This window comes from Saccopteryx leptura, chromosome 5 (assembly GCF_036850995.1).
Source record: "Saccopteryx leptura isolate mSacLep1 chromosome 5, mSacLep1_pri_phased_curated, whole genome shotgun sequence".
Lineage (NCBI taxonomy): Eukaryota > Metazoa > Chordata > Mammalia > Chiroptera > Emballonuridae > Saccopteryx > Saccopteryx leptura.
In genome coordinates this window covers 218,338,657-218,358,242 of record NC_089507.1, presented here as the reverse complement: position 1 = coordinate 218,358,242, position 19,586 = coordinate 218,338,657, and the positions used below count along the sequence as shown (strand labels likewise).

General features: G+C 55.5%; 1 protein-coding gene across 2 annotated transcripts in view; it reads right to left on the bottom strand.

Annotated features, from left to right (window-relative positions):
• The window catches only part of CDH26 (cadherin 26), a 33,149-nt gene extending 14,300 nt beyond the window's left edge, over positions 1–18,849 (bottom strand). The window contains exons 1-9 of one of the 2 annotated variants that reach the window (XM_066384315.1): positions 18,558–18,849; positions 13,857–13,961; positions 11,317–11,478; positions 9,974–10,121; positions 7,822–7,985; positions 7,486–7,614; positions 6,345–6,530; positions 4,830–5,101; positions 1,166–1,308 (exon numbers count right to left, since the gene is read on the bottom strand). In XM_066384315.1, coding sequence (XP_066240412.1) covers positions 1,166–1,308; positions 4,830–5,101; positions 6,345–6,530; positions 7,486–7,614; positions 7,822–7,985; positions 9,974–10,121; positions 11,317–11,478; positions 13,857–13,961; positions 18,558–18,620 — 1,372 coding nt within the window. In that variant the 5' untranslated portion in view covers positions 18,621–18,849. The remainder of the gene's footprint in view (positions 1–1,165; positions 1,309–4,829; positions 5,102–6,344; positions 6,531–7,485; positions 7,615–7,821; positions 7,986–9,973; positions 10,122–11,316; positions 11,479–13,856; positions 13,962–18,557) is intronic. The other variant, XM_066384316.1, reaches the window with a different exon arrangement.
• Between the last annotated feature and the right edge of the window lie 737 nt (positions 18,850–19,586).

The following is a 19,586-nucleotide window of genomic DNA, read 5'->3' as shown; positions in this document are numbered from 1 at the left end:
GTGCGTGCGTGTGTGCTTATGTGCGTGCGTGCGTGTGTGCGTGCGTGCATGTGTGCGTGCGTGCGTGCGTGCGTGCGCTGTACCGTGGGCGCTTGGTCTGCCTGCCTGCTTTTTTTCCCCTCAAGTCCCGAGCCTCTCGTGAGGGTCAGTTAACAAACCACCCTCTCAAATCCTTTGCAGAACCGGATAGAACGTAGAATCCTCAAACGCTTTAAAGCGTCGGTTTCGCCAGGTATGATGAAGAAGAGAGGGATGGGACAGGAGGAACACGGGTGGGCTGTGAGGACGGACATACTCTGTTTCTGGCCGGTGTCCACGTCAGGGACCCGGCTGTGAGGTGCATGCCTGTAGTTCTGCAAGGCGTCGCTGTTGGAGACCCTGGGCAAAGGGGTCCTCGGGGTCCCGCTCTATTATTTCTTTACACCCCCAAAAGATGGACCTCACTTTCCTCCTTCTCACTCAAGCCTGATGAGGAACACAGGTGTGCTGTCTTCCCAACCCTCGCTCTGCTGGTTCTTTATTACAGACAAGAGCGCCAACCCCTCCCCATCCCTCGGGACCTGGGTTCCAATGCACAGATTTCCTTATCTACAATCACTGAGGGGATCTGAACGTTTTTTGTTTTTTTGTTTTTTTTATCTCTTTGGTTTCCTGTTCTGGCAGGTTTAAAACATCCGCCTCGGGGGGATGGCAGAGAGAAGTGTTGAAACACGCTCAGCAAACCCCCCCCCTTCTCCTCCGCCCCCCCCCCCCCAGGGTGTCGAACAGATTTGTTCTACGCCGTCACATTGAGCTCAGCTCCTAAGCCGTTCCAAGCAAGGGGAAACCGGCTAGATGTTTTATCACACGCCCTGGGCTTTGACAAAGAGCTGAAGAGTTTGTCCTGTGAGCTGATGAAGAGACGTCGGGTTTGATGGCGCCTCCTCGCGTGTTTAACGGCCCCTTCTGAGCAAACGCTCCCTTAATCCTTCTCGGGCATCGGTCCCCCCCCACCCACCCCTATGCTGTTTCCAGGATTGTCGCCAAAAATAATCACTGCGTGCGTGCCCGGCGGTGATGAAAAGGTTTGTATTTTTCCCATTTGTGCTGAGAGGCTCTGTTGTTTTCCCTCAGGAGTGAGGAAACACTTTCCCACCTCCCCCCCAAGTCTGGATAAAACACTTACCGTCGTCCACGGCCTGCGCCGTGATCACGTAAAAGCTGTCGTTCACGTAAGGGGACTCCCGGTCCAGCTGCCCCCTGGTGACCACCACTCCCGAGTGTTCGTCCACGGAGACCCAGTGCGCGGGGTCGTGAAGCAGTTTATACCTGCAAGGAGGAAAAAAACAAAAACAAAGATAGGCCGTGTTAAAAATGACCAAGTTGGCCTGACCTGTGGTGGCGCAGTGGATAAAGCGTCAACCTGGAAACACTGAGGTTGCCGGTTCAAAACCCTGGGCTTGCCTGGTCAAGGCACATATGGGAGTTGATGCTTCCTGCTCCTCCCCCCTTCTCTCTCTCTCTCTCTCCCCTCTCTATAATGAATAAATAAAATCTTAAAAAGAAAAAAAAAGATAAATAAAAACGACCAAGTTAACTCAGAAGTCAAATGGGAAAACATCGCAGCGGACACCATTCCAGCCGCAGGTCACGCGGGAGGTTCTGGGAAAGGTGACGTTCGGAGCGCTCCTCAGTCTGACGAGGGCGCCCAGGCGGCAGCAGCCCGACAACCGCGGCGCTTCAAACATCAGGTCGGGATCCCCGGCGAATTTTGTGTCAGGTGCTGGGCTGAATGTAGCTCTGTCCGCCTCGGGGAGAGCACTGCATCCCAGACGGGAACCGGTCTTCGGAGGCCGGTAGGTGCTGGTTGGTAGCTTAGTGTAAAAACCAGCCTTCCCCTGCAGCGGATGCACGGACGCTGTTCCTCCACCCGGGTGTCTGCAGCCCCCTGCATGCTCTCCACGTCCCCTCGCCTGTGCGCACCGGTGCCCCTTGAACAGGTGAGCATGCCCAGCGGTCTGGAATCCCCCCTGAAACCAGTCAGAATCAGAGGACACCCAGTGGACGGACGGGCCCGGGCACTGCTGCCTGCCTGCTGAGGGGCCCGCAGGGAGCCTCCTGGACACAGGGGCCAGCGCTAGACAAGCAGCGGGTCCCCCACAAGGGCCGGAGAAGGGAAGTGCCCCGCTTGCTATTCCCCACTGGGAAAGGGTCGGCAGCTAACCACCCCCCCCCCCGCCCCCATAGTCCACATAGTACGGTTTTTGTTGTTGCTGTTGTTTTTGTTTTTTTGTGTTTTTTGTATTTTTCTGAAGCCGGAAACGGGGAGAGATAGACAGACTCCCGCATGCGCCCGACCAATCGGGATCCACCCAGCACGCCCACCAGGGGGCGATGCTCTGCCCCTCCGGGGCCTCGCTCTGCCGCGACCAGAGCCACTCTAGCGCCTGGGGCAGAGGCCAAGGAGCCATCCCCAGCGCCCGGGCCATCTTTGCTCCAATGGAGCCTTGGCTGCGGGAGGGGAAGAGAGAGACAGAGAGGAAGGAGAGGGGGAGGAGTGGAGAAGCAGATGGGCGCTTCTCCTGTGTGCCCTGGCCGGGAATCGAACCCCCGCACGCCAGGCCGATGCTCTACCGCTGAGCCAACCGGCCAGGGCCATAGCACGGTATTTAAAGGGACTGAGGCTTTTCTTCCCACGGGTCTGCATTCAGGAGGCCCCAGGGGTTCCTCGGAAGGGCATCGTTTGTAGCGTTCACAAACCAATCGAGGGTGGGAGCTCAGAGTTCGTTCGTGGATCATCTCAGGCGGAAGGCGCCTCTCCGCAAGTTCACGCGTGAAAGGGACGCCCCCCCCAAAAAAAAAAAAAGAAAAGAAAATGGAGACGCTGTCGACACCAGTGAAGCAGACCCGCCCGCGGGGTCACAGCCCCGCTCTGTCCCGGGAGCTCTGGGCGGACACGTTGGCAAAGGCGATATTGGCGGCTCAGGCGAGCAGGCTGTCCAGTGTTTGACTCCGGCACAACGCCAACGCTTCCGGAGACCGACTTGTGAGCCAGCACGCGCCAGGGACGGGGGCGCAGCGGGGACCGAGGATGGACAGGGCTGTGCCTCGGGGTCCTCAGAGCGAGGCCCACGGGCCAGCGGCATCAGCGTGCCCCCGGGGGAGCCGGTTAGATGTGCAGAGCGCCAGGCTGCGTGGGCCGGGCCGGCCCGTCATCAGTGCCCGCCGCGCGATAGCCGCCAACGTGGAGGGCAACTTCTCACGGTCACAGTGTCACCCTGACCCCGGCATGGAGCCGTGTCCCTAGTGATTCAGCGCTCCACAGAGAACTGAAGATTAAAATCTGGGCCCTTCTCAGAATAGGAGCTGAGCAGCATTCTTGAAAAGCGGGCGGGGGGGGGGGGGGGGAGTCTCAACCTGCGTGCCACAAGCGTGTTTAAACCATGCAGTACCTGACTGTTTAGTCAGGGGGTGCAGGTCCCTTCTCCCTTTAGAGCAGCGGTCCCCAACCTTTTTTGGGCCATGGACCGGTTTAGTGTCAGAAAATATTTTCACGGACCGGCCTATAGGGTGGGATGGATAAATATATCACGTGACCAAGACAAGCGTCAAGAGTGAGTCTTCTTAGACGGATGTAACAGAGGGAATCTGGTCATTTTTAAAAAATAAAACATCGTTCAGACTTAAATACAACGGAAAGAATGTAAGTTAGTTATTCTTTCTCTGCGGACCGGTACTGGTCCACGGCCTGGGGATTGGGGACCACTGATTTAGAAAATGTCCAATAAAGAAAGAAAATGACAACCGCCAACACAACTGTGAATGAATGAAAATTATACCTATGTCTTTGTCAGATCAGCAAAAAATATCGCCACTCTAAAGAAAAATCTCACACTCAGGTGCCCACGGGGCCCAGCAGGCATCCAGAAACAAGGAAGCCAGCCAGCAGGGGCCAAGTGTTAAGCTTAGTCCCTTAAAGGACCTGACCCCACTGGGCCCCTAGTGGCTTCAGAATGCAGATCCAGTGACGTCAAATCTTTCATCTTTTTTTTTTTTTTCCAAGACGTCCAGATATCTCAGGCTATTTACTTAATCTCTTGATTTTTTTTTTTCTGAAGTTGGAAACGGGGAGGCAGTCAGACAGACTCCAGCATGCGCCCGACCGGGATCCACCTGGCATGCCCACCAGGGGGCGATGCTCTGCCCATCTGGGAAGTCGCTCTGTTGCGACCAGAGCCATTCTAGCGCCTGAGGCAGAGGCCACAGAGCCATCCTCAGCGCCCGGGCCATCTTTGCTCCAATGGAGCCTTGGCTGCGGGAGGGGAAGAGAGAGACAGAGAGGAAGGAGAGGGGGAGAGTGGAGAAGTAGATGGGCGCTTCTCCTGTGTGCCCTGGCCGGGAATCGAACCCGGGACTTCCACATGCCAGGCTGATGCTCTTCCGCTGAGCCAGCCAGCCAGGGCCCTCCCACAATTTTTTTTAAAAAGCAACACTTCTGTAGCCCAGAAGCCAGAGGGTGGCCAGTTTACAGCCTTTGTTGAAGAGGGAAATAGTACCACATAAATTATTCTAAGACAAGTGAAGCCTGTGAAGGAGTGTATTCTAAGTGCAAAGGGACATGAGCGAGGGAGCTCCACCTGGCAGGGTCAGAGGACACTGTGCCAGGACCAGGCATGGACCTGGGCCAGCCAGAGGGCATTCTGGGGGCATTCTGAAATTTCCATAACTGAGACAGAGCCGGCCTCCCCATCACACCCAGGGAGCTGGCTTTCCAGCCAGGGGACATCGTGGGGGGAGGGGGGTGTGGCCGTCTGCTTCAACCGCCTCCTGTCTCCTTCCTGACCTCTCACCTTATCTGGCCGTCAGTTCTGTCTGGATCCGTGGCATTGAAAACTCCCAACTGCGTCCCCGGCCCGGCGCCCTCGACCTCGCTGACGATGAAGGTCCTGGGGTGAAAGGCTGGCGGATCGTTGTGGTCGGTCACCCGCACGCTCACCGTGGCGCTGGCCGCCGCCGCCCTGGGCCTCCGAACCTCGCCCCCCTCGCAGGAGAAGAGGGGCTCCTCGTTTTCCACGGCCACCACCAGGCTCCTGGCCGCTGGGTGGGCTTCGTAATCCAGAGCCTGCGAGAGCCCCGCGGAGAGGTTTCATTAGCGCCTGGCGCTTCCCGCCTGCAGCTCCCCTGTTATTTATCTGGGCTTTGATAACGATCAAGAGAGGGCAGGCAGCCCCCCCCCTCCCCGTCAAATCATTTATGCAGTCCCTTCACCCCCCACCCCCATCCTGGTTGGAAAGAGCCACCAGCCGTCAGAGCGTAATGAAAAATGCAACAAAAACCGTAACCTAATAAAACATTCATGGGACAACCCTGCTGCAGGGGAGAGAAAGCCGGGGACCTGAAGGAAACGTGCATATCAACGAGCTCAGTCACTCCGGGTGCAAAGCGGTCAGCAGGGACCAACCGGGAAGGATGGGAAGGCCAGGGGCCTATGGGCATTTCTGCCCCTGGGGAATGTGCAGACACAAGCCTGGTCATCACCCTGGGGACCTGCAGCACGGACAGGCAGAAAGCCGGGCCCCGCCCCAGACGTAGTCCGCTCAGGTCCACCTTTGAACCTGACCTCCAGGTTGACTCACCTGCACTGCCCCAGAGGCACTGGCCACCACCCTCGGGGTCTAGCCGAGAGCCATTAAGACCAAAGGCACTGTGACTCAGGCTGCCCCGGTCAGAACCTGGTCTAGCTGTGTGACCTCACGAAAAAAAACCACCCTCTCTGGGCTTCGGGGTCCTTATCGGTAGAGATAATACTTTGCTGTGGGGTCAGCTCTCTGCTGGCCACAGCAGGCCAAGCACCAGTGGCCCACGGCACCACTGGTCAGAGCAGGCCGAGCGCCGGCCGCCCACGGCACCACTGGCCACAGCAGGCCGAGCGCCGGCGGCCCACGGCACCACTGGCCACAGCAGGCCGAGCGCCGGCGGCCCACGGCACTCTCGGGGGCTCGTGAACGTCCTTATTTCTCTTAGACTCAGAAGGAAATAAATGAACTCATAGGGTTAGAGAAAATGTCCTTTTATCACATCAAGGGGGAAAAATAACATTTTAGGGCCTATGCAAGTCTATTAAACTTTGTCCAAAATTATTGAGTGTCAAAGTACTTGAAGGCTCATCAAAGATCCTTTTTACTACTGATGTTAATTTGGTGGGAGGAGCCAGGGAGACCACCGCAGAAGTCGTGGCCAGCCCTGCGCCTCCCCAGATGCCGCGGGGTCCCCGGGGTCAGCTCCTGCCTCGCTCTCAGGACTCCCCCAGCACGGGCGTGTCAGCGCCCACGCCACCCGCCGGTGTGCCGTCCACGTGGCTTTACCTTGATAACATCGATGATCCCGTCGTTGGTCTCAGGGTCAGTCCGAACGTCAAAATGTCCCCCTTCGTTGCCCTCGGATATGTTAAATCTCGCCCTCCAAGCTGACGTGAACGGCGAGTCCCGGTCTTGGACGAGGAGACGGAGGACGCCCGGGCTGACCTGGCCTTCGGGAACCTCGACCTCATACTGCGAGAGGGGCCGCCATCGTTCCCAGGGTCGCGGAGACAGAGAGACGCAGTGGAGAAAGAAAGAAAGCAGGAGACGGGAATGTCAGCCAAACCTTCCGCCACGGCCTGGATCTTTCCCTCGCTGCTGAGCTTGTTGACCCCGGGGGATTTGAAACTGCCTGACACAGCGGAACGAGCATCAGTAACACAGCCCTCGCCTCCCCCGCCCGCCCTCTGCCTGGGCGCCGGCGGCTGAACGACTTTAAAACGGCTCATCCATCCAACGCCCGGCACCATTTTTCGAAGACTTGAAAAAACAAAAAATAATAATAATAACACACATCCAAGTCTGGGCTGCCTGAGCATCCTCCCGTCCTAAAATGGAACCCCGATGGCTACTTAGGTCGATACTCTAACACACACAGATCTTTACAATCGATGGCTGCTCCACAGGCGGGGTGACAAGATAATTTCTCCAGACAAGCACGTCCCGGTACCAGGGCTCATTTTTCCAGCCGGGCAACAGAGCCCAGCGTGACCCAGGCCCGGCAGGGAGACTTTGGAAGCCAGGCTCACATGTGGTAGGCGTCATGTTGCAGCGACTCCTTGCTGCGTGCTGAGGGGGCTCTCGTTGGAAACATTTCAGCTTTACTTTATACAGCTGGGTTTTTTTAAAACAATGACTTAGGTACCCGAGTCTGTGTTAGGTGCTATAGGAACCAGTCCCGCCCCCAGGCAGCCAGGGGACGGAGCACCGTTTCCGGCACGGAGTAGTGAAACATCGCAAGCTCGTTCGACTCAATGGGATGATGCCGTGCCCGCGTGGCCCCTTTTGGATTCCAGGGTCGACGTTACTTGGGAGAACGGCAGGGTTACAGGGTGATGGGAGGGGGGCGTCCGTCCCTCAGTGAGACCGAGCCCGGGACTCGGGGCCATCGTGGCGGGACTCAGACCGGGAGTCAGCAGGTGCTTACGTGCTCCTGGGCGAACGTGGGCCTGTGGTTGTTGCCTTCTCGCACGCTGACGTGGACCGTGGCTGTGGACGACAGTGGGGGTTCCCCACAGTCCCTCGCCCTGATGAGTAGTGTAAACCGGGGAGCGCTCTGTGTGGGGAGCAAAGAGGAAGTCAAGACCTCCAAATACAGAAAAGGAAAAATGTTAACAAGGAGATAGTTCCCCATTGTAGCAATTTTAACAGCCAAGTCCGGCCACAGAGGGTTTCCCGCCACGAATACAAATCCTGTGTCCGGGGCTCAGAGATAGAGAACACACTGCATTGGGTTTTGATGTTTCAATAAGATCCAGCCCACCTCATAATCTAAGCATCCCGAGAGGCGTAGTTCTCCACTGTCCCGGTCAATCTCGAAGACGCTCTCATCCAGTGACGGCGTTTGAGAAACCAGGGAGTAAAGGACCTGAGAATTTGGAGTATTCTCTTGATCCAAATCGACCGTTAACATCTGAAAAATAGGGCCTGGAAAGAATTGTTTCCATTGTGACTCTTGGTCAAAGGCAGCTTGTCAGAGCAGTGGGAAGGCGGGTGCTTCACTAAACGGTCCTGGGCCACACAGCCGAGTAGCTGAAACGTTTCAGTACACACTGTAGCTATACCAGGCAAAGCAAGAGGACTAGTTACAAATCCGTCAGGTCGTGATTGCAAATGCAGAAGACTTTTTAAAGACAGAACTGATGGATAGATTTTTAAATGTGCTCCCCACCCCCCTACCCCCCCCCCCAACAAAAAAACCTGCAGGCGAAAGTGAAAAGGAAGTAGTAAACCAGAAGATCATTTGAAATGCTCAGTGGTAGAGCACTGGCCTGGCATGTGAACGGCCTCAGGGGCGATTCCTGGTCAGGATGCACAGGAGAAGAGCCCATCTGCTTCTCCATCCTCCCTGCCCCTTCTCTCTCTTTCTCTCTCTCTCTCTCTCTCTCTCTCTCTCTCTCTCTCTCTCTTTCTCTTCCTCTCCTGCAGCCATGGCTCAATTAAAGCAAGTTGGCCCTGGGCACTGAGGATGGCTCCATGGCCTTCATCTCAGGCACTAAGAAGAGCTTGGTTGCTGAGCAATGGAGCAACGCCCCAGATGAGCAGAACATCGCCCCCTAATGGGCTTGCAGGGTGGATCCCAGTCAGGATGCATGAGAGAGTCTGTCTCTCTGCCTTCCTTCCTCTCACTGAATTAAAAAAAAAAAAATGCATATGGCAGACAGGCATTCCTGATATAGGATGAGGAGGTTAAAACCAGGAAGAAAAATGACAAGCACGCTCACGGAAATGGACAGAGAAAGGAACAAGCCAGTGGAAAGAAGAAATATCCAAGAAGAAAAGCCGGTGAGAACACACAGGCTCAGCCGTCACAGGTGTGCCCTCGGCTCCCAGGACCGCTGCCGGAGCCGCAAGTGGGCACGTAACCTGTGGGCGCTGTTTGAACCAGCAGCTCCCGTCTGAACCCGTCCTGAGTAAGTAACACTGATTTAGCTGCGATAGATTCATTGGAACGTTTTTCATAAAAACAACAAAAAGTGGCAAGAGAGCATAAATTCCAGCAACAGGAGACTAATTAAATACCTAAAAGCATACGTGTAAAATAAAATATTTCACTCCCGATGTTGTAGGATACTGCTCGATTACTAATAGAAAAAAAATGGCATTTTTCGAAAAAAAAAATCAACCCACTAATATACACAAATAAAAAAGCATGCCCGTATATTTGTAAATAATACACCCACACACATATGCATTTTTACCATGATGATTTTTAAGTGGATGTAGATATATACAAGTAAGCGTTTGAAATGATATCTTATCTCTATCGAATCTGGATCATCTGGATATGCACACATAAATACACAGCGTGGGCATGCACCGAAAATGCAGAGAAGCACACAGACGGAAGGCAAAGCGAACAGCAGCGGCCCAGGTCTCTAACTGGGAGCGCTACAGACGCTTTCTGTTTCTGCCTTCCGTGGCCTGGAATTTTCCCAGTCTTCTAAAGACCGTTTCTTGCAAAAGTAAAGAATGTTTTGTTCTTTAAACAGACGCACGTGCTCGTGCGTGTGGTTTGGTGTGAGAGACTCCCAGCGCCTGCAGGCCTGACACGAGGTGTCTCACCATCTTCCAGGTGAGAAGTCCACCGGGACGCTCAGAAACTCACCTCCCAGCTCCGCCTTTTCCTCCCCTCCTGGCGGCGGGCTTTATTCTAGATCGGTAGTTACGTACCCGCTCTTCCGCTGGACCCGATCCCACGTCACTGTGTCCCCAACACAGAACGAAGCTGCTGTCGACCTCAAGCGTTTTTGCTCTAACCCAAGGCATGGGCCCTTCGGGACATGGACAGTGTGTGGGGTGGGGTGGGGGGCTCCCTGAAGATCCCCTGGAGCGAGTGCCCCACGTGACCTCGGGGAGGAGAGGCTTCAGGGAGCCAGACTGGGAGGGGCAGCTGAGGCCCCCCCGGGACGCACCTGCGCCGTGGTCCTCTCTCACGCTGACGTTAAATTCCTTCTTGGGGAACTGGGGGGCGTGATCGTTCACATCGCGGATCCTGATGTTGAAGATCAAGGAGTTATCCACGGTCTTTCCCGTCAGGCGGTTCACGGCGTCAAAGTACACCTGGGGGGGGGGCAGAGATCTGGGCTCAGGCGGCAGAACCGTCGACCTGGTGACGCCGATTGAGTAACCATCAGCGTCACCGTCTTTGCCTCTGTCTCCTCCACGAGACCGGCAGTTTCCAAAGCCAGGCGCCGCCGACGGCTCGTTCAGCAGGCGGCCCAGGGACCAGGCCCGGCGCTCAACAAACGCTGGTAGATCAGCACATCAGTGCACCAACTCGAGAAAAGACATCACTAGCTGTTACCAGGTTCGACCTCAGTCTCTCCCCCCCGGGTGACAAGCCTCGGCGTGCATGGCCTGTCTGTCGTCACGTGAAATGAAGACGTTAATGGATATTGCCGGCACGCCCCAGACAGCGGACGCTTCAAAGCTCGGGGTAAAGTGAACGTTTTAAGGTAACGAGCCCGGCTGGCCGCGGACCCGCAGTGGGTTCCGAAACGGTCACCGCTCTTCTGCGAGAGGGTCAGATCCTCTCGCGCATGCCTGTGACAGGCCTTTTTCCTTCAAAGATCTCAGCTCAGTGCTTGAAGCGTCTATCTTGAGTTGCTTAAGAAGCTAAAGAAGAAATGAAAAGCAGGCGAAACGCAAACAGGAAGAAGGAAGTGTTAAAAATAAGGACGCAGAGCGATAAAGTTGGAAACAGCGAAACAATGAAGTCGGCGAAGCCCAGGGCGGGTTTATGCGTCCCCCCCCCACCCCCACCCCGTTGCCTCTGCCGGCTGAGAACCTGAATCTCCACTTCACAGTAAGTGGACCGTGGTGTGGGGATGACAGCAGCATAAAGAACACCTGGAGACACACCGAGACCCTGTCGTCACCAGGGGAGCAGCTCGTCACTCATCAGTTACTACGCAACCCAAGGGGTCGGCCGGTGCCTCTCCCCGTCAAAGGGTCAACTCGCCCATTTTACAAACAATCTGTAGCTCTACCCCCCACCCGCCCTCCGAGAACCCAATACAGGTCCGGGGGAGGCAGGGGTGTAGCCGTTCACACGGGTCGCAGAAATTGTTACAAAGCCAAAGTCCACACTGAAGGAAGATTACGAAATCAACCTCCGTGCCCCCGGGCATACTTCCACAGCTCGCCACGGAGCATTAGAATACATCAACCTCCCAGAGGCCTGGCACCCAGCTCAGACAAGCCTCACCGAATGCATTACGCCCGCAAGAGCTTTACGGTATTAGATTTTAGGTACCGTGAAAGATGGTGTTGTCTCTCGGTCGACAGGGCGGTGAACGTATATTTTTCCGTTCTCATGATCTTCTACAGAAAACAAACCGATCTCTGGCTCTCTGTCCACACCGGGTCCATTGATTAAATACGTTAATGGCATGTTATGAGACATGTTATTGAACAGCTGGAAGGAGAAAGAAACGAAGGAAGAGAGAGAATGAGCACACACCACTCGGGGTGTCATTTATCAAGACTGAGATGAAGAGGCGTCTGTAAGGAGCCGTGCCCAGCAGTTGTGCGTCGGACGGTTTATCCTGCAGAAATAAACGGGTGAGCAAAGACGCAGGGAAAGGAACAAGTGGGCGTCGGAAATGACATCCGTGTGCATCCGTGTGCCCGGGATCCTGCAACGATGCCCGTCACACAGAGCGGGACCCGGGTTTCCACGCACGGCCACAGAAACGGGCGTGACACCCGGTCAGGCCGGGGACGCGGCCGGCGGGATGTGCAAAAGCGTGACCTCGTTCTCCTAACGCAGACTCATGTGCAGAATCTGGGCAGAGGAGTCCGAAAGAACACGGACTGACTTGTTCGTCCTGGTTGTCCGGCCAAGGAAAGACAAGGTCACACAGCTCCCGTTTCGGAGGAGCTCACAGTGAGCCGTCCTTGTCCTAAGCTATTTAACCTGGAGGACAGCCCCCTAATGGAGACACTGTCACCCATGAAGAAGCAGCCAGGGTCTCTCAGAGACTAAGGATGTGGTACGTCTGGACTAGGAGCTCCCCGACCCTTGGGAGTTTACACATTTAACCACCAACCCTTGAAAACTTCCTGTAGGTGAGCTATATAGATATAGATAGATAGATAGATAGATAGATAGATAGATAGATAGATAGATAGATAGATATAGATAGATAGAGATATATATCATATAAATGCATATCACCTACTTCTTGTATATATGACCGGCAAACTGTAGCTCATGAGCCCCGTGTGGCTTTTTGGCCCCTTGAGTGTGGCTCTTCCACAAAATACCACGTGCGGGCGCTACCTCGATAAGGAATGTACCTGCCTATACAGTTTAAGTTTAAAAAACTTGGCGCTCAAGAAAAATTTCAATCGTTGTACTGTTGATATTTGGCTCTGCTGACTAATGAGTTTGCCGACCACTGACATATACTATTTTATAAACATTGCAAAAATATGAGTTATGCTTAACTCTCTGCTAGGAATCATAGAGTGTCAGAGGTCTGGGGGACTTCATTACTCGGGCCGTAACTCAAGGTTGGGAAGGTAGTGGAAATAACGTGGGCCACGTGTAAGGAGCCTGGCGTTCCAACATCACCCCGTGTCTTCCTTGGTGCCTCAGCCGAACCTCAACCTCTGTGAGGGAGACAGTAGGGGGTGGTGGGGACTGCGGCGTTCTGGCACAACTCGGGCCCCTCTCGGTGGTTGCTGTGTGGGAATGGGGCTCCCCGTGGTCAGATCTTCCGATTCTTAAAAAGCCTCTAGACGTGCAGGACTTTTGAATACAGTCTCCCTTATTTTTTTTTCTAATTTGTTTTGTTTGGGGGGGGGGTTGTATTTTTCTGAATTGAGAAGCAGGGAGGTAGAGAGACAGACTCTCACACGTGCCCGACCGGGATCCACCCGGCATGCCCACCAGGGGGCGATGTTCTGCCCATCTGGGGCGTTGTTCTGTTGCAATTGGAGCCATTCTAGCGTCTGGGGCACAGGCCACAGAGCCATCTTCAGTGCCTGGGCCAACTTTGCTCCAATGGAGCCTTGGCTGCGGGAGGGGAAGAGAGAGACAGAGAGGAAGGAGAGGGGGAGGGGTGGAGAAGCAGATGGGCGCCTCTCCTGTGTGCCCTGGCCGGGAATCGAACCCAGGACTCCTGCACGCCAGGCCGACGCTCTACCACTGAGCCAACCGGCCAGGGCCTTTTTTATAATATTTTATTGTGGTAAAAATAGTACAACATAAAGTGCACCGTCTCGGTGGTTTTCGGGTGCGCAGTTCTGAGGTGGGAACTACGTTGATATCTTTGGCCGCGTCACCACCATCACCTCCAGAGTCTTTCATCTCGTAAAAGGGAAACTCCATCCCCATTAAACACTCACCCTCCTCGGACACCCTCCCAGCCTCCCCGGCACCCACTGCTCTGTTTTCATTTTTTTATTTTAATGTCCCTTGTGCCCCCACCCCACCCCCCAGCTTCTGGTAACCACAATCTCCTTTTATTTGTTTTTTAAAATTTTTTTTTTTTTTTTAAAGAAAAGACTGCGTGGGCCAAATTCATCAGACCTGCCAGCTGGACTCAGCCTGCCTGCCGCCCTGTGTGATCCTGACCGTCTGGGGGGCATTCACGCCGAGGAGCCCGACGCGCGGGCACAGGGGCACCCGGGGCACAGCCCACCGTCCCTCCCCGCCCTCCACCCCCGACCTCACTCAGCGCCCGGCCTTCCAGGGCCTCATCCTCCTGCGGGCAGGGGGGCAGGGGCTATGCTTTCTCAGAGGGGACCCTGGGGGGGCCTTTCCCAGAGGAAGAGTCGCGGCCTTACCTGACCCACAAACTTGGGGAAGGGGCCGGGGTCTTCCTCCGCCAGTTCCAACGTGCTGAGAATCCACCTTCTCCTGGATCTCCGGAGAGGCCCATGGCTTTCTCCCTGGAAAGGGGATGATGGTGACGGTGATGGTGACCGTGATGGTGATGGTGACGGTGACGGTGACAGTGATGGTGATGGTGACAGTGACGGTGATGGTGATGGTGATGGTGACAGTAACGGTGACGGTGAGGAGGGGGGTGATGCCGGTGGCCCCTGGGCTGGGTTGTGGCATGCGTTTTCTTTCTCTTCCCCCCCCCAGAACCCCCCCACACTCAGAAATGAAACGGGCTGTGCTCTTCACAGCAGGGTCCTTTCTAGACCGCGAGGCGCGTGCCGCCCGACGATCTCTCACGATTTGTGAGATGATGATTTTAGGGGTTGTAGGGACATAGCAGGAAAGGCCACTGCCCGTGACGGGCTCACCCCTGTCCTGTGGTAGACATGCAGGTAGTCGTCAGGGGGATGAGGAAGCCGCTCCCTCTCTCTCTCCCTCTCCCTCTCTCTCTCTCTCCCTCTCTCTCTCCCTCTCTCTCTCCCTCTCTCTCTCCCTCTCCCTCTCTCTCTCTCTCTCTCTCTCTCCCTCTCTCTCTCTCTCTCCCTCTCCCTCTCTCTCTCTCTCTCTCTCTCCCTCTCTCTCTCTCTCCCTCTCCCTCTCTCTCTCTCCCTCCCCCCCCTCTCTCTCTGTCTCTAGCTATCTTTCTGACATCATTGATAAGGGATAAGGAAGTCTCCATTCAGTGCGGAGGGGTTTTGAACGCCCTTCTGTGTCCTGCTCTCCCTTGTGACAGGGACACGCAAAGGGAGTGACAGAGACTCTGACACTGGGGTCAGAGGTTTGTGGGGCAAAGGAACAGAAATAACAACACAGTTGTCTTTGCCTCACCTACAATATATTTTACAGTCACCATCTGCTTATTATTTATATAAGTGAACCGAGTTTATTGCCACATTAATTTTTAATCCAGCCTGACCTAGGCTGGCCCAGCAGACAAAGCACCAACCTGGGATGCTGAGGTCACCAGTGTGAAACCATGGCCTTGCCCGGTCAAAGCACATATGGGAATTGATGCTTCCTGTTTCTCCCCCCTTCTCTCTCTCTCTCTCGTCTAAAATGAATAAAGTCTTTTTGTGTGTGTGAGAGAGACAGAGAGAGGGACAGATAGGGACAGACAGACAGGAAGGCAGAGAGATGAGAAGCATCAATTCTTCATTCCCACACCTCAGTTGCTCATTGATTGCTTTCTCATATGCCTTTTGACCATGGGGCTACAGCAGATAGAGTAACCCCTTGTTCAAGGCCAGCGACCTTGAGTCCAAGCTGGTGAGCCTTGCTCAAAGCAGATGAGCCTGTGCTCAAGCTGGCGACCTCGGGGTTTCGAATCTGGGTCTTCCACATCCCAGTCTGACGCTCTATCCACTGCACCACCGCCTGGTCAGACTAAAGAGAATGAAGTCTTAAAAAAAAAAAAAAAGAAAGAAAGAAAAATGTTTTAGATAAATTTTAATCTATCCTGACCAGGCGGTGCACAGTGGATAGATCATCGGACTAGGATGCGGAGGATCAGATTTGAAACCCCATGGTCGCCAGCTTGAGCGCAGGCTCATTCTGCTCCTCCCATGGTCAGCTGCAACTCCATGGTCTCTGGCTCGAGCAAGGGGTCACTCGCTCTACTGTAGCCCCCCGGTCAAGGCACATATGAGAAAGCAATCAATGAACAACGAAGGAGCTGCAACGAAGAATTGATGCTTCTCATCTCTCTCCCTTCCTGTCTGTCTGTCCCTATCTGTCCCTCTCTCTATCTGTCCCTCTCTCTCTCTCTCTCTCTGTCACATACAAACACACACAAAAAAATTTTAATCCAGAAAAATGTTTGGTTTTTTTTTTTTTTTTTTCAAAAAGTGACTTAATTAGAAAGTGAGTTGATCCCAAGAACAGGAGGAAGGAGACGGCCCGCGGTGGCCGAGCGTGGGGACGGGCACCTGACCGCGGCCCTGTGTGCTCGCGCTCGCCTGGGGGACAGACACCTGACCGCGGCCCTGTGTGCCCGCGCTCGCCTGGGGGACAGACACCTGACCGCGGCCCTGTGTGCCCGCGCTCGCCTGGGGGACAGACACCTGACCGCGGCCCTGTGTGCCCGCGCTCGCCTGGGGGACGGGCACCTGACCGCAGCCCTGTGTGCCCGCGCTCGCCTGGGTGACAGACACCTGACCGCGGCCCTGTGTGCCCGTGCTCGCCTGGGGGACAGACACCTGACCGCGGCCCTGTGTACCCGCGCTCGCCTGGGGGACAGACACCTGACCGCAGCCCTGTGTGCCCGCGCTCGCCTGGGGGACAGACACCTGACCGCAGCCCTGTGTGCCCGCGCTCGCCTGGGGGACAGACACCTGACCGCGGCCCTGTGTGCCCGCGCTCGCCTGCAGGGGAACGTTCGGTCCACTCTGCCTCGACTCCACCAGGAGGGACAGGGCGTGGGTGAGCCGCTGGCTGGCCTCTGATGCTTGCGGACAGCTCACGTTCTAATTAGACATCAAAGCACCACCAGCAGCTCCCTGGCAGCCCCTCAGCTTCCGCAAGCCCACGTCTCGTTCCTAATCCGTCTCTGCCAACCAGACAGCGCCCAGGCTCCACTGTGAGCGCAAAGCTGCCATCCGGTCTCCCAGGAGAAGTGGAGCCTCACTCGGCGGGCACAGACACTGACTTCCACACCCAGCTCTGTCTCATTGGTAAGATCGTCGCTTTCTGGTTGGAAGCTGTGGATGAGGGTGACCTTAAAAAATAAAAATTGATGGACCTGGCCGGTTGGCTCAGTGGTAGAGCGTCGGCCTGGCGTGCAAGGGGTCCTGGGTTCGATTCCCGGCCAGGGCACACAGGAGAAGCGCCCATCTGCTTCTCCACCCCTCCCCCTCCTTCCTCTCTGTCTCTCTTCCCCTCCCGCAGCCAAGGCTTCATTGGAGCAAAGTTGGCCTGGGCACTGAAGATGGCTCTGTGGCCTCTGCCTCAGGTGCTAGAGTGGCTCTGATTGCAACAGAGCGACGCCCCAGATGGGCAGAGCATCGCCCTCTGGTGGGCATGCCGGGTGGATCCCGGTCAGGCGCATGCGGGAGTCTGTCTGCCTCCCCGTTTCCAACTTCAGAGAAATACAAAAAATAAAAATAAAAAATAAAAAATGATGGCCTTGGCCGGTTGGCTCAGTGGATAGAGCATCAGCCCTACGTGCGGACGTCCTATGTTCCATCCCCTGGTCAGGGCACACATAAGCAGTGCCCATCTGCGTCTCTCCCCCTCCCTCTCCCTCTTCTCTCTCTCCCTTCTCTCCCGCAGCCAGTGGCTCGGTTGGTTTGAGCATCGGCCCCCAGGCACTGAGGATAGCTTGGTTGACTCAAGCATCAGCCCCGGATAGAGGGGCTCTCAGGTGGATCCCTGTCAGGGCACACGTAGGGAGGCTGTCTCACTATCTCCCCTCATCTCACTTAAAAATAAATCAATAAAAAATAAACAAAAATGATGTTCATTGGTAAGGAATAAACTTAGCAGAATCAAGGAGAAGTACAAATCATGTAGAATTGGGGTGGGGGGATGGGGAGGGAGAATGTCAACATTTAGTTTGATAAATGTTCCAGGCCATGATGACCACTCCTCTTGTGTAAATACAAGGGAAGTGGCCCGAGGCTGCTGATCTACCGTTACCAGGGTGGGGGCACAGAAAGCCATAAAATCAACAACGTGGTGGGGGGGGGGAGGTCACACCGTCTGAGAAAGACGGGGGCAAACACATTTCTACGTGCCCATGGGAGACAGCACCCCAGGACAGGTGGTGCTGGATGCAGGTGGGCTTTTAGCTGTTTCTTTCTTTGACTTTTTCCCCCCAAATTTTTGGACTTGACCTTACAATAACCACTGAGGTCACTAGATTATTCGACCAAAAGCGGGGAACTGTTCGAAACGAGACAACAGGCCCACGCCCTGGCGGTCGCCGGCACTCAGCCCCAGGTCGCCAGAGTGAGGCTTGACTTCCTTCCCTGTGGTCCTCTCCCAGGAGGGGACACTTGAACCGATCCACCTGGCATGACCTGGTCAGCACCAGCGAGGTCAGGTGCCCGGCAGACCCCCGCCCACCGCCTGGAGAGAAAGGCGGCTGGACCGGTAAACTTCGCCGGTGTAACCTCCCCGTTCCGCCGCCCCCCGTCACGGTCTCTCCTTCTGCAGAATTCCTCGGAGCTCCGTCTGTGACTCTGTGACCGGGGAGGCTGCCCGATCCTCGCTCCGTAAAGCCAGCGGAACCTTGGGGCCCCTTGGGACGTGGGTCTCGAACACCTGACACAGCCGAGGTTCTCCCAGTCTCGGGTCCAGTGCGAACAGGAGAATCGTCGGGGCAACTCGCCCGCGTGTTGATACACATCGGAATAACGGGGTGCGCGCTGTGTGCTCCCCTCCTGAACTGAGTCTCCTCAGCCTGGTCCGCCGCTCCCCCAAACAGAGGGTGGCCTGGGCCCCTCCGTCTCTGTGAATCCTGGCGCCCCACTGCCCACAGCAGGCAGGGGCTCTGCCGCCTCCCTCCGTCTCAGCCGGGTCACACCCATCCTTGTCCCTGTCCCAGCGGGTAGGTAGATGACAGGTGCCCAGTGGTGGGTCCCAGCCCCCTCCCCCACACTCACCTGCAGCAGCAGCAGCAGCAGGAAGAGGAGGAGCAGCAAGGAGGGGGGCACCCTGGAGCTCATCGTGTCAGCTGGTGATGCCTGAGACGCCCCGAGCTCCCAGCTGGCAGTGGTGACAGCTTCTCCCGGGCTGTGGTCTCACCCGTAGACAGGCAACGTCCCTCCCAGCAGGACCTTCTCCCCCGTCTGCAGTCACTTTGTCCCAGACACTCTCAGCCCTCCCTGGCTGGCCCTGGGTGTATCAGGGTGGGGCCGGCCGAGCCCTAAGCTTTACCCTCTAATCAAGCAGTGGAGTTCCTAGGAAGGGAGTGGAGGGCGGCGCTGCTGCCGCGGACACACAGCTCCCACGCTCGCTCGCTGGCAGATGCCAGGGAGCCTGACCCGGGGGTGAGGGCGCCGCCCGCGGAGGAGCTGAAGCCAGCCTGTCTGGGGAGTGGGGCTTCTCTGTGTGTGTGTTCAGTGTTCAAGTCAAAGGTCCCACGACTGACCTCCTGCTGTATGTAGCAGGCTGTTGTAAGGACTATTTCCTATGACCCCTCGCCTTTGTAACGAAAGAACTGGAAAAGAACTCCAAGGAAGAATAGTTTTATTAAGGATAAAGAGAAGGAGGGAAGGGAAGGGAAGGGAAGGGAAGGGAGGAAGGAAAGAGAATTACCTCTTTCTTTCCGAAGCACTAATCATCTTCATGCCAACCCTGTCTCAGGGCTCTGGGGTTTCCAGATGTTTTTTCTACCGACATCTCTTTTAAGCTGAGATGAATCTGCCTTTCAGATTTGTGGATTAAAGAAGGAGGAAGGAGACATGGGAAAGAGTCTCCCTGGGGGAGGGTCTCTGTACCAACCGGGGGTCTTGCAACTTGCATTAGAATTCTGGGGGAAAGGGGGGAAGTTGGGAATTCTACTCCGCCAGTACCGAAGATCGCAACGATCGAGTGTAAAGTGAAATCTGACCCATTAACCCTGATTACCTCAGCATATCACCGTGTTATCGCACGGCCTTGTTTAAAACTGTAAACAGTTCTTTACTAGG